General features: G+C 35.1%; 1 protein-coding gene across 3 annotated transcripts in view; it reads right to left on the reverse strand.

Moving 5' to 3' along the window:
• The window catches only part of VRK1 (VRK serine/threonine kinase 1), a 46,390-nt gene that overhangs the window by 2,626 nt on the left and 30,157 nt on the right, over nt 1-13,607 (reverse strand). For all 3 annotated transcript variants that reach the window (XM_064423440.1, XM_064423438.1, XM_064423439.1), the window contains exons 8-12: nt 13,463-13,595; nt 12,141-12,261; nt 11,205-11,263; nt 10,196-10,374; nt 6,206-6,299 (exon numbers count right to left, since the gene is read on the reverse strand). In XM_064423440.1, coding sequence (XP_064279510.1) covers nt 6,206-6,299; nt 10,196-10,374; nt 11,205-11,263; nt 12,141-12,261; nt 13,463-13,595 — 586 coding nt within the window. The remainder of the gene's footprint in view (nt 1-6,205; nt 6,300-10,195; nt 10,375-11,204; nt 11,264-12,140; nt 12,262-13,462; nt 13,596-13,607) is intronic.

Below are 13,607 nucleotides of genomic sequence, written 5' to 3' on the forward strand. Positions count from 1 at the left end.
ACTGAATCCAAAACACAGCACTTCACCAGCTACTACAAAGAAAATTAACTCTATCCCAGCTGAAACTGGGACACTCAGCTACAAAATTTTGGTCTGGTATTCTCACAGTTTAGTGACATCTTAGAGCATTCTGATGGAGTCCATACAAGGGGAGGTAGGAAGGCACACAGGTGAAAAAGAAAGGAAGATTTCTCTTTGGCTATGTCAGCTGTTAAATCAGCTCAGCTATCAGTGCAACTGTGCCTACAGATCCAAACTATCATTTGACAATATTTTGTTAACAAAGGTAAGGAATAATCCCATCTAAATAAGGTTCCTAGTAAACCTGGCAGGCAGGTTGTTCAAAAAGACCATACCTAAAAGCAATAATAAAAACCTCCCTGCACTTTTACTCTTGCCTGCCTACTACCAACCAGGAAAAAGGAAGAAAACAAAACATCACAGCTTATTTCTGTGAATTGCATTCAACTGCAGTCACTTTGACAAAAAAATATCACACATAATAAAAATTTCTACCTTTTTGCATATACAGTAACAATGAAATATTTTTCATCTCCTAGTCATGTAATTTTTTTTCTTCTTAATCCTAAATTCCTCCCTGAAGATAGCATGCCTAAGTACTTCAGTTCTTGCTTGTAAAACTATATATAATTCCACAATCCATGTCAAGTGTACAGGTAAAGAAAAGCAAAACCAAAGTTCATGGAACTCCTGAAGAAAGAAGCTGCTTGCTTAAGACAACAGCCTTTGAGCAGTGGGAGTCACTGATCATTGAAGCTCAATGAGTCAGCTTGGGTGAATCAAGGAGGCAGAGAACAATGGAAAAAAAAGCTTTACAAAAGAAACCCAGCAGTACTGTATATAGTTCTGGGCTCTGTCCTACAAAAAAGGTCTGAGAAAAATGGGGAGAAAAAGTGGTTTCCAGTTTTCTAACAAAAACAAGAAGAAAACACTGAATTTAACTAGTTTATCTGAAGAGAGTAAAAAAAGGAGACATAGAATGTGCCAAAGGTCACTGCATAAAATGAGTGTGATTTTCATGTCCACAGTAGCTAGAACTACTAAGCTTATGAAAAATACGTATTAGGCCATAAAAATATTAAAATACTCCCCCTTATTAAATCCTTTGTAACAGTAAGGACAGTTAAATATTACAAGTGGTCTTGACCAGGGAAGTTTTAGATTAATCATACAGGTTTTAAGATAAAATATTGGCATCTATCAAGACTGATACCAACATAAATTGATTAGACTGGTGTGTAGAGCAGATCTCTTCTCGATGTCCCTTCTCATCTTCCAATTCTACATACACTGTTTTAGAACCACACAAGTCTTACGACTAAGAAATAAACTGTGCTCAAGTCAAAAGATTAAAATTTTTATAAACTTACAGAAGTTCCTTTGGTAAAAACAAAGCCACTACTTTCCTGTTTAAATTGCCTTCTTTGATGAAAAGGACGACAGTGAGAGATTTGGAAACATGAAAGCACAACAACTGAGCAGATAAAATCAGGTAGGATTTAGGTGGCTGTTAAGTTATATCATAGGTTAGAATATCTGAAAACAGAGCAAACATCAAATGTGAACTTAGGCCAGGCTGCAGTATTTAATGAGTTAAACACCAACATTCTCCAATCAGTTTGGTCAGTTTGAATATGGTGCCAATGAAGAGATACTTTTCTTTTAAAGAAGATAAAAGACAAAATCTTCTTTTAAGAAGACTGTAAGAAGATCAAGTCGTCTTTTAAGAAAACTCTTCCTTCCTTTAAGGAAGAGTCCTCTGACAAGCTCTTTCGTAGTTCAGCCAGGAAACCCCTGCCTAACTGAAAAAACCTGGTGAACAACACTTCTCAGACCAGCATTTTTCAGTGCTCTGAAGATGCTGAAGAAATTGCAAGGGCAACAAATAGTAGTTGTAGTTAGTTGGCTTTTTCTGTTTTCACAGCAGCTCTTTTTCTACAGGAATTCAGAAATACGACTCAGAAAAACAATGAGAGGCCAGAAGAATGCAAATATGGACTTGAATTCCAGTAAATATATGACTGTGGGGTGGGGATGAAAGAGAAAAGTCAGTGAAATTGTGAGATGGAGCTTAGCTTTAGCTACTCTGTTCTGCCAAGTACTCCCTTTCCTGCAACAAATAAAGCAAATACTTTTCATATTCTCATAAGGAAAAACATCAGAACACAAGAATCTATTATTTATGATTTTATGCCTGTGTATTTCTTACAGATAACATCAAATATATGAATGTTCTTTTAAAAATTTTCATATAAAATTGTTCTAGATGAAACTGAAACTGGTTTACTTCTATTTGCAAAAATTGCTTCACTGAAGATATTTCAAAACACAACTGTACATAAACAGAAATCATTTGTCCCATGCAGTATGTGTCTGAAATTAACCTTCCTCTTTGCCACACAGCAATTTGTAGGAAGAAGGCAGTTTAATTCAAAACATTACTTGCAATCCTGCAAAAGGTTAGTTCCCTGTAAAAATCTGAGTCTCTGCAGTATGATTTTTCTTTCCTGTAGAAAAATTTCCCTTGCAAATTTTATATCTGAGTTTGAATTGCAATACTTACTTGTTCAACATACTGCAATTCATCTTCAGGTCACATAAAAACAACCAAAAAACCAGACAAAACCTTTTTTCTTAAATTACTTAGCTCTACATGTAAAGTCATTATACAAAACCTTACATATGGAAAATTTTTGTTACAAGATGTTTTGTTTTAATACTTTTTATTAGCAGCAAAGAGAAGAAAGTCCCATTAAATGTTAAAAGGGAACATAAATTACTTAAATTTTAAATGTGTTTAAGTGCTAGAAATTATCTGAAAATACTGTACAGAAACAAGCCTAAAACACAAAGGTAGATTAAATAAAGAACTGTGTTCCAAGTACACACAGAAGTACACAGTAACACTCCTATATTTTACATGTTGGACACTAATTTTTTCTCTTTATCATGATTAGTGGCACATGTTCAAAGTAATTCTCACTGAATTTGTCACTTGCAAATTGCAGAAAAAAACCCACTATTCATGAAGAACCACAAAGATAAATTAAATGTAAACCAGATCTATTTTAACTTCCCTATCCACAAGATTTAAAAAATTTTAACATTAAAAGCGCCTCCTACCACACCTTTTCTAATTTAAGTAGCTTTTAAAGATCCTCAAACAATTCTTTCTTCCTCCTCCTACAATTCTGGGACTCCCCAGCCCCAGCAGACTTCAATACTGGCAGAATTCCTATGGCCACTGAGCACCTTAGGGTACTCAAAATACCACACAGCTGATCAGGATCTTTTGGGGACAACTAATCTTTTGGACTGGAGAAGACAAACTGCATAGTCAGATGTGGTTAATGCTGATGAGCTGAACAGCAAGAGGCTGCACAGCTTTTGCTATTGCTTTCTGTTGAACATTTATGAGATGTTGTTTGAATACCTGAAGAGCAACCACCATTCCACCATATTTATGCCCCTTAGAAACCAATAATATAGAGTTTCACCAACTTTTAAAGCATTCCTGTATGACTCAACCTCAAATTGTACAACTAAGAGGAATCAAGAAAATATCCATTTTACTGAACTTCAGGATTTTCAGGATTTTTTTTAAGTCACAGGAAGAACCACTTAATGGAGAAACAAGTCCATGGTAACACAAAACTAGTCAGATTTGGAAACACAGTTTTAAGTATTTCTATAATAATCAGCCCTTTTCAAACTATAAAAGCATCAGAAACAGAAACTATTATGATACAGTTGCCCTTTCCTTCAACACAGGTTTATGAATCATGTAATAGTTGGTAAAGTTTTTAATTCCAAATTTGGAGAGAACCAAATGAGTAAGTACATGTATCACATTTCACCTGAAAGCATTTTATGTACTCCCTCTACTTGGTATTCATTAAAGTGAGTAGTGTAAAAAGGAGAAATTAGAGCCATTTCATCTCTAACTTTATTGAACTAGCAAGTTTTTCTCATTTAAGCTTATGTTGAAAATCTATACAGCCTCCCAAATACCTTCACTTAATCTGAAAAAAACCACCTGGATTGCAATTCTTAAATTCTTTTCCATCTCTTTCTATAAGAATTTCAATCTACAATCCCAGGAAAAAGTAGTATAATATAAGAAAAGAAATTATGTTCTGTGCATGTGTATCAAATCACAACCAGAAAATAGTCAACTGTATTAAGTATTTTGTTAAAAAGTCTTAAATTATATCTAAAATGTTAAAACTGTGTCAGCATCATATAAGCATAAATGCTAAAACTGTGTCAGCATCATTCTATTGCTTTGAAAGAAAGTATAATCCAAGTAATATTTTTCAGCCACTGACAGACTAGAGAATTTATAATAAACTGAAATCAGTAAGTAAATACACATTCAAAAACCAGAAATAATCACTGGCCTTAACAATTAAAATTCTATAATATGAACAGCTGAAAATGACCAAAGCAGAGTCACCTCCTGGAATAACATTAGCTTCATTCCTTGTACTTTGTGCCACACAATTTGAGTAAGTATACCAGGGTAAATCCAAAACCCACCAATATTATTAGTCTTTGAAAGCTTACAGTTTCCCATCCTGCAATACTCCATCAAACTGTTTTTAAACAAGGACATTTGTTTTGGGGTAGACTTCAGTCCTACTGCTTTATTTTTAGACTATTTGACCACAGACAACATGTAAATTATAAATCAAAAATTCTTTAAGAAAAATATCTTTGCTATTACATGAATTCAGTTCACGTTTACATAAAGGCACTACAAGGTTGGATCCATAAAGCAGTTTAACTGGACACTCACCACCAGCTTTCCCTATACAGATCTATTGAAGATTTCTCACATTGGATTTTCAATAATCCTACTTTATCTGTCCATGACTTTTTCCATACTGCACTGAAACTATGCCAAATTATGTTGAAATAATAGCTTCAGCATTTTCTATGCTTATAGATAATCCTTTCCTTGACTTTAAACATGCTTGCTTTTGGAAGCTGCTGCTGTTAGCCCTTGGCTTTAACACTGTGCAGAGGAATCCTGAGGAGTCAGCATGTTCTAACAGTGAACTGGACAAGACAGGAGGACAAAAATGAGAATGAGCAGAGAATGGCAAAATGAAAATATATTGGTTCAGCTACCAATTTTTATCACCTAGCAATTCCACCAGCTTTGGGCACTATTTAATTGGAGCATAATCCTTTCTTACATAGAAAGTTGAAATATTTTAACTTTATTTAACAAAGTTAATCTAAAAGGAAATTACAAAGGATCAAAAGCACTTGAACTGCTAAAGGTTCTATTGGGTATTTTATGTGGCTGGGTTTTGGTAAGCTGAGGGCTAGCTTCTGTGGGGAGAGGCCAGCTGCTCTCCTGTGCCTGACACAGCCCTTTCCAGCTGGCTCCAGTACAAACCCACTGCAGGCCAAAGCTTCAAAATAAGCCCATTGTAGGCCAAAGCTGAGCCAAATTTGTTTGTGGCACCTCTGCAGAAAGATTTAAGAAAGGCAAAAACCAAATCACTGGACAGGTAGAAAGGGAGTAGCAGTGCAGGGAGAAGAAGGGGAAACAGCAGACAGAACACCAAAGTCAGAAGTGGAAGTGGTATTCCATTGCACCAGAGCACATATTCCCTGTAGCCCAGGAAGGACCCAGAATGGAGCAGATATGCCCTGCAACTCATCTCATGTGAGAGCCCAACCTGGTAAAGATGGGTATTTCCTGAAAAAACTGGACCACCTTTTTTTTTTTTTCTCTGAAAGACTGCAAGCCAAAAGAGAGAGCACACACTGGTGCAGGGAGAAAATGTAAGGATGAAGGAGCAGCAGAGACCACAGCACACTTCCCCTCCAGGACCCCTGCACCGAACAAGAAGAGTGGTAGAGTTTAAAGTTAGGTTGAGCCTGGGGAAAGGGGAATGAAAGGTGTTGTTTTAATGTTTGTTGCTATCCTAATCTATTTTAGATTTGCAATATATTACATTTATTTTCCCCAAGTTGAGTCTGATTTGCCCAAAACAGTAAACAGTAAAAGATTTCTTCATCTTTGTTTTAATTAATAGGTTTTCTCATCCTATTTTCTCCTTCTGTCCCACTGAGGAGGGCAGCAAGTGGCTGTGTGAGGATCTGGACTTTAGCAAAGGTATCCTGCCACACCAGTACATGTGACTGTCAGAACAATCTTTTGACTTACTAGAAATAGCAGCTTTCTTTTTCTTTGGACTTTCTGAGTCTTCCATTTTTGCCTCAGTGCTCTCAGTGGCTGCAGCTGCTGCCTTTCTTCTTTTCTGAAAAAAAAAAAAAAAATTACAAAAATTAGCAGTTGATCTCAAGAGCAAGAAAGACCATGTAAAGCAGACAATATCCTCACAAGGTATTCTCTTCTTGTATATTATATATTATAAAATGTCTCCAGTCGTAGAAAAATGTATTCTTGTATTAACACAAGAATACTGTTACTAATCCATACACAATCTGAAACAACAGTTCCCCGATCTGCAGATCACTTTAGCAATTTAAATTCTGATTTAGGAAAACATGAGGTGCTGTGATCATAACCTGTTTTTTTTTTTTTATCTCACACTGAATAAATGTTACATAAGGAATAACCTGAAAAACTTAGAGAACGCAATATTTTATCCCAATTAATTGGGTTTTCTAAATAAATATTATCATATTAATTGGGTTTTCTAAAAAATTACACTACATTAAAGTCAAGTTTGTTTGGATCCTTGCTTCTTAAGGCTTTCTTTGGCTCAAAAGCAGCTAATAATCACTGACAGTACTTTTTTTTTTTAATAGCAACCATGGGTTCTGTTCCATAGAAAGGTATTTGGAAAATCTGAACTCTATTCAAGGTACATTATCTTAAAACCTCTAAATGGATAGAACTCTTATTATCTGTGTATCACAATTAATCTTACTATTGCAAAGTATTCCTGAAGTAGTTATGGAAAATTATTGTTTTAAAGCCATGATTTTTGCAAAAGATGAAGTGACCTGTATCAGACATACATGAAAAGCATTGAACACCGGAGGAATTTTACCTTTCCTTCTTCTTAATTTATTTATTTTTTAATTGTGTGAGACTAGAGCTTTACTAATACAGCTTTAAAAGTGGCTACAACTTCACACAGCTCACGGGAGAAGGGGAGAGTGCATTACATCTTTCCTTTCCAAAGTGTTGCTTCATGATTACCATCTAAACCCTGCTGGGCTGAACAGATTGGTTCGATAATTACATACAATAACTGCAGTGGGCAGGTAACCCTCAGCTGGCACAGGGCAGCTCCCCTGTGAGAACTTCCATATGCAAACTGCACTGATGGAGTGCATTAGGTACATCTTTCCTGCCGGTGCACAGGCCTGATTACCGCCAGCCAAGACTCCAAGGTTAGCATGTCAGCAGATTTGTGATGCATTAGGCAGGAATAAACACAGACACTTTTGTTCATTCTGACCAAAATTAAGGAGGACTATTTCAGTGCTGTACTGCTTTTATATGAGAGATAATGCATTCCTCCCAATTGTACTAGGAAACATTTTAAATGCTCATCCGAAAAACAGATATTCAATACATATTACAGAAAAGCGAAATACATCTATCTTGTTTCCAAGCTTATTTAATAAAAAGTGGTTTCTTAATCTTGATGCAGGTGAATTACATAGCAGTAGAAATCAGGCAGCATTCATCTGACAAAAGCAACACCTGCACATCTGAACCTGAACATTAGAAGGAACCACAAATCACTAAGATCTGTATTTTTCCAGGCTACTTCACTCCAAATATTTCCCAGACACTCTTCAGCATTGAACAACAGTAAAATGTGCTCTAAATAATTCAGTCAAGAGCTTGAAATACTTCCTTCAATACGTGGTACTGCTAGCTTCTTGTTTGTCTAGAACTACTAGAGAATACCACACTCACAAACTAGCGTGTTTACTATACAGGAAAAAAAAAGGAAAAACCTCAACACATCTGTGGACTATGTTTAATTTACTCATACATCTGGGGAAACTTGAGACATGATATAGAAAATAAAATGCTAACTTTTAATACAGCAGACATCTGTGACTTTTACCCAGATACCAATACTGGAGAATGACTCAGATTCCAGAACAACCATGTTTATATGTAACACATAAATGCCTACCATGGCTCAGTTAGCTGATAGCACAGGAGAAGTAAATACTTTCTTAGACTGTAGGATTCTCCTGTGCTATCTCCTAGCTATGAAACACCATAACTTTGGAATGTCAAATAACACTGTTTTAAGAAAATGTTATGGTAGATTGTACCAAAAGAAATGAAGAATAGGTGTGTTAAGACCTGCTGTGATTAAAAGATAGTAGGGCCAAAATGTCATAGATGTTTTGTGTTAGAGGTCACAATCTTCTCAAGGGTGGGTGCCAGACTGCATTTTTCTTTTTCAAATTAGGCATTAAGCATGTCAAACAAAATTCAGCATGTAGTAGAAGATCCTGGCTTTCAGAGGCAAAATGCTACTGATCAATGGCAAATTATATTTATGGAGAGTAGTTTTAATGAAGTTTGGAATTTGGAGATTATCTTTAAAACACTAAGTCATCTTCTACCCTAGCCTATACTGCAGCTGCTACAAGGCCTACAAAATTCAACATAGAAGGAAGCGTCATCTGTCCTGGTGTTTGGTCAAAAGCAAGAAGGTTATGATGTCCATCAATCTTATTCTGTCCATGAAGTAGCATCAAGCCCACTGAAACATAAAGCAGCCAGCTGAAAACACTTACTCATGTGGGCCAGTATCACTCCCTGTTTTATCTAAGTGCTTCATATTTGTGACAACTGAGTAAGCTGACCATGCACGTGGTTTTCAAAGTATATTTAAAAAAAAGAAATCCAATGAATAGGCTTACTTCTACTTGATGTCAGGAGGTAAGAACCTATGGAAAAGGATTATCCCACCCTCTGGGAATGGTCTTCACTGATACAGGATAAAAAAACCAAGATTTTTGAAGTTTTTATTCCATTGCAAACGTGCACCAGACATCTCTGCTGGACAAGGACATTACAGGTCACAAATGTTGGCTCTGCAGCAGGCCAACTTACTCAGCAAAGAAACCAGCCAACCATTAAAGACGGATTATTTTTTCCCCAAAATACAGGTCTCAAGCCATATCAAACCACAGAGGGACCAGAACTTACACTATCAAACTCTACTTTTGGAGGGACATTTACACTCAGTTCAGCATAAAATATTAGTATAGAGACCACAGCTGTATGATTTTAGCCAAAATACTATTTACTGGGCAAAAAGATCTAAGAAATGCTGAACATGTATCTTCAGAAAACTTTAGAATCATTCAGGTTTTTTTACTTCCTGCTTTCCCCCTTCTTTAACACACTGCTGATTGTGTCAATAAGCAAGCAACATACTTGTACTATTATTCTGTATTATAATTCTCAGTTCCCTGGTTCATGCTAAAGGAACCAGTAAACTGCCCACCTACTATTAACAAATGTAAATAAAGAAGTAATAAATGCAGTTTGAAGTAGAAGATGATAATTACTGCTCCATTATGTGACCACCTTTTTATGGGTATAAGCTGTTTTAACATACTTTCCCTAAACCTTAAAAAGTCTTTAATGCTGTATTCAAATTGGAATTCAAGTCCAGCATTTAAGGGTTCTTAAATACAAAGAAGAAAACATCCCTAGCCTACCAATACAGTTAAGACTCAAAAATAACAGATTAGTGAAATCAATATGTGAATTCCAGAATCAAATACTTGCCATAAAGATGCATATTTAAAACTCAGATTTTAACTAGTCATGGAAAGGAAGCTAATACAAAGCAAAAACTAGGCTAATCTTACATGTACTTTGATCCATTCAGAGTTTTACCAATTGAAAGAAATAAGCAAAAACCAAATTGATGTTCAAATATCATTGTATCTAGGTAAACAAATTTTGTTATCTAAGGTACTATCTACTATGAAAGTAACTCTATAAACATCATTCTGTATTAAGTTTTATTAACAATTAGTTAAGTTTAATTAGAAAAATAACATGTGCAACTAGGACTTAAACATTTCACTATTTAATTATTTGCTACTGGATTAAGTTACCACACCTACTTCCAACATCACTAACTCTTACTCAACCAAATGCAATAAAAGAGAACATGAATTTTTAGAGTAAAACCTTTTGCACTGGATTTCTTTGAAAGTCTCCATTCTCCGCCAAGCCAAAGTCAAGCACACCATCATCTTTTTGTCCAATGGCCTTGAGACCTTGCAGAAGTATTTCTCGGAAATGCTGATAAACAGGTTTCTCTTCGTAGCTGAGTACCTTCACCTTTTCCATATATTTGGCTATTTCATCTAAAGAAATGGCACTTCCAATTAATTTCTATTTGAAAACACTTTAATCATTCACTTTTAACACAAAAGAGACAGAAATTATCCATGCACTACTTATGCTATCCTTGAAATGGTTATTTATAAACTCATAATAATTATGTCTTTACTACACATTTCAGAAAAAAATTATACCAAGCTTCATTACCCAGTGATGACAGCATCACTGTTTTTTACATGTTTATTGCAATGAAGAAAACAGTCAGTCGTAAAAAACCCTAATAGGCCAATTTTCACCAATGAATGCTTATTTACATAGTATTTCTTATGTCTATATTTAAAAATATGGAAAAGGAAATTCAATGTTATCTCAGAACTTCATCAGTTCAAAACTGAAATATATACTAAATAATACATGAATCATTAGACCACTGAAAAAACAAACAAGTCACACTTGAATGAGAAAACTCTTCTGATCACCAGGAATAGTTGAAAATAACTAAATAGTAAGATCCCAGGAAAGGGTATTTCTAATAGAGTCAGTTAAAAAAAATAATGTACTCAGCAAATCACCTGTGACAAATAGGAACAACCGATACTTCAAGACTGCACTACTTCTTAAATTTCCATATCTAAAATTCAGTTGTGAAAAATAAATTTACACATCTCATGTTTGAAATGCTTAACCGGAAACAACAGAGTGTCTGTAGTGTAACTGCAGCCAAAATGAAGAGTCTAGAGACTTCCCTTCAGCAACAATTGAATTCATGCTACTTTGTTGTTCCTGATTGAAAGGAAGAATTAAAATAGGCAAAAAGTTCAGTAAAAAAGTATTATAAAATAGCTCCTCTTACCTGGTTTATTTTTCCCAGGAAAGCATTTGTCCATCAAAATGGAAATATTATCTCTACATCTGAAAAACAAAATTAGTCAAAACTACTGTTTCTTTTGAATTTTCAATCTTGTCCTGTTCTGATGAACTATTTATGTACCCAGTTTGGGCCACTGTCAGATACAAGAAACACTACTGCATAAGCCTCTGTTATGACTTAGTATAGCCATTTGTAGGTGTGCAGCACATTTCAGAACCTGATAAAATGCCAGATGGGCCATGTGAAACAGTTTCTGATTCTCAAAAGCAAGTAGAAGACAGAAGAAAAAGAACTGGTCCATTTTCAACCCTCACACACCAATGCTAAGGAAGACAAATAACAAATACTTGTTAATGAGACAGAAACTGCTGTGCTGGGACAGCTCTCTTCATATTAAATATGTCACAAGAGAAGGCTGACCTGGGCTGAGGGGAAGACGAAGGGATGTTGACATTGAGATTGAAGGACAAAATGAAAAATAATTTTAAAATCCCATAACAATGGTGCTCGAGCTGGAATGATGCTCAAAGACATTTAAGATTCCCCTTTAGCCTTCATTTCTGCCACATGCATGAGAGCATGGTGTTAAAGGGACACACACTCCACACTTCTCTTCCTGTAATGCATGACTGATGGTTAGCTGCATCCTGCTAAGAGTGCTTTTGGCTTCACCATGGCAATTCTAAAGTGCCAATACTGTGGTGGAAAAATAAACATCTCAGACATGCAAAAGAAGCCAGCAGAACAGTACAAGTGAAGTTTAATCATATGTCAAGGATACAGGAGACATAAAAGGAAAATGAGAGATATACACAGTTAAGAGCTGCTCACCAAAAGGGAACATACTCAAAGTACAAAGCATTTCTACAGAAAGACATTTTCATTCTCAAAAGAGAATGAAAACAAATAGTTTCTCACCTGATTTTTGAGTCTCTGACAAAATTTGGATCTTTCAAATTATCTTCCCATGGTAGATGGCCACTAAGCCAATGAATCATACAGTAACCCAAGATTTCCAGATCACCACGTCTTGATGGTGCTAAATATACAAGCACATACAAAAAAAAAACAACCATAACATTAGTTAATAAAGCACACACAGCTTAACAGTTTATAAACAAATTTATACATATGTTAAGACAATGCTAACACTACTTTATCTGTTACGTATGTCTTTATTTTAGCATGAAAGCTAGAAAGGAAAAAAATATTGTTCCTACATCTGGAAGGATCACTTCTTTTTCAAGCCCTTTATCAACTTCTTCTATTCAAAGACATGACATGCTGCAGTTATCCCAATTTGGGAAGCTTTTTAAGTACTCAGGTTGTGGAAAAAAATAGAACAAGCTAGTGAAATGATTGACTTTCAGTTCAAAATAGTTTTTACTTCCCTTCATCTATAAAAAGGTAAAAGTGCTGAAGCCCCACCTCCCCCAAAAATACTCTACAATGCTGAATTATTTTACGTGGTCTGAAAACTGAACAAAGGACCATATGAGATCAGATCCCAAAGCCTTCACAAAAAAAACCCTCTAGAAATAAGCAACCATAAAAAAACAATTCACATATACAATGACCACAGACTACACTAGAAATATAAATCGGCAGATCAAGTTGTCTTTGGTTATGTTCAGCTTTAAGTATCCTCAAGTATACAATAATTTTCAACAACTGTTATTTTTGCAGAAAACACTCTCATGCTAATAAAGCAAAATTTAAGAAGCAAGAAAAAGAAGTTGACATTCACTATAAATCCTCAATGATTAATCAGTCATAAACCTGTCCTTTACATATTCAACCTTTTCTCACTGCTTGTTTTTTGATGTTCAGTGACTATAGGCATAATTAATTAATTAAGTTTTTTTGAGTTAAGATGAAAAATATCTTCACATTGATAACAGCAACTACTTTTCTCCTAAAACTAGGACCTATTTTTCTATCAAAATCTCAGAAGCACTATTCTATTTCTACTTGGTTAATAAAAAGCAATATGCTGAACCTCTTATCTTTATAAATTAAGAAGCTCTTAAGAAAGTTACATTAAAAATACAATTAGTAAAAGTTAGTAGATAGAAAAAAAGAAAAATGCCAGCATAGCACATAAAGAAAAAAAAAAAAAAGGAAAAGCATTTTTTTAGAATCAGAAACCTGATTTGTTTATTTGTTGCACTGAGTTTTTTCAAGTCTTTTATTTATAAAAAGGATATGCAAATGCCTCTTGCAAAGTTTTACATCCTTACCCACACCCTTGTGTGCATCAATACTGGTATATTCCATAGTTCCATCATGGCACCTTTTAGGATCCTCTTTATATACTTTGTGAACTCCATCAGGACAGTATCGGTAGGCAAGTCCATAATCCACCAAGTACACCTAGTAATTCCC

The sequence above is a fragment of the Passer domesticus genome, chromosome 6, assembly GCF_036417665.1.
Source record: "Passer domesticus isolate bPasDom1 chromosome 6, bPasDom1.hap1, whole genome shotgun sequence".
Taxonomy (NCBI): Eukaryota; Metazoa; Chordata; class Aves; order Passeriformes; family Passeridae; genus Passer; species Passer domesticus.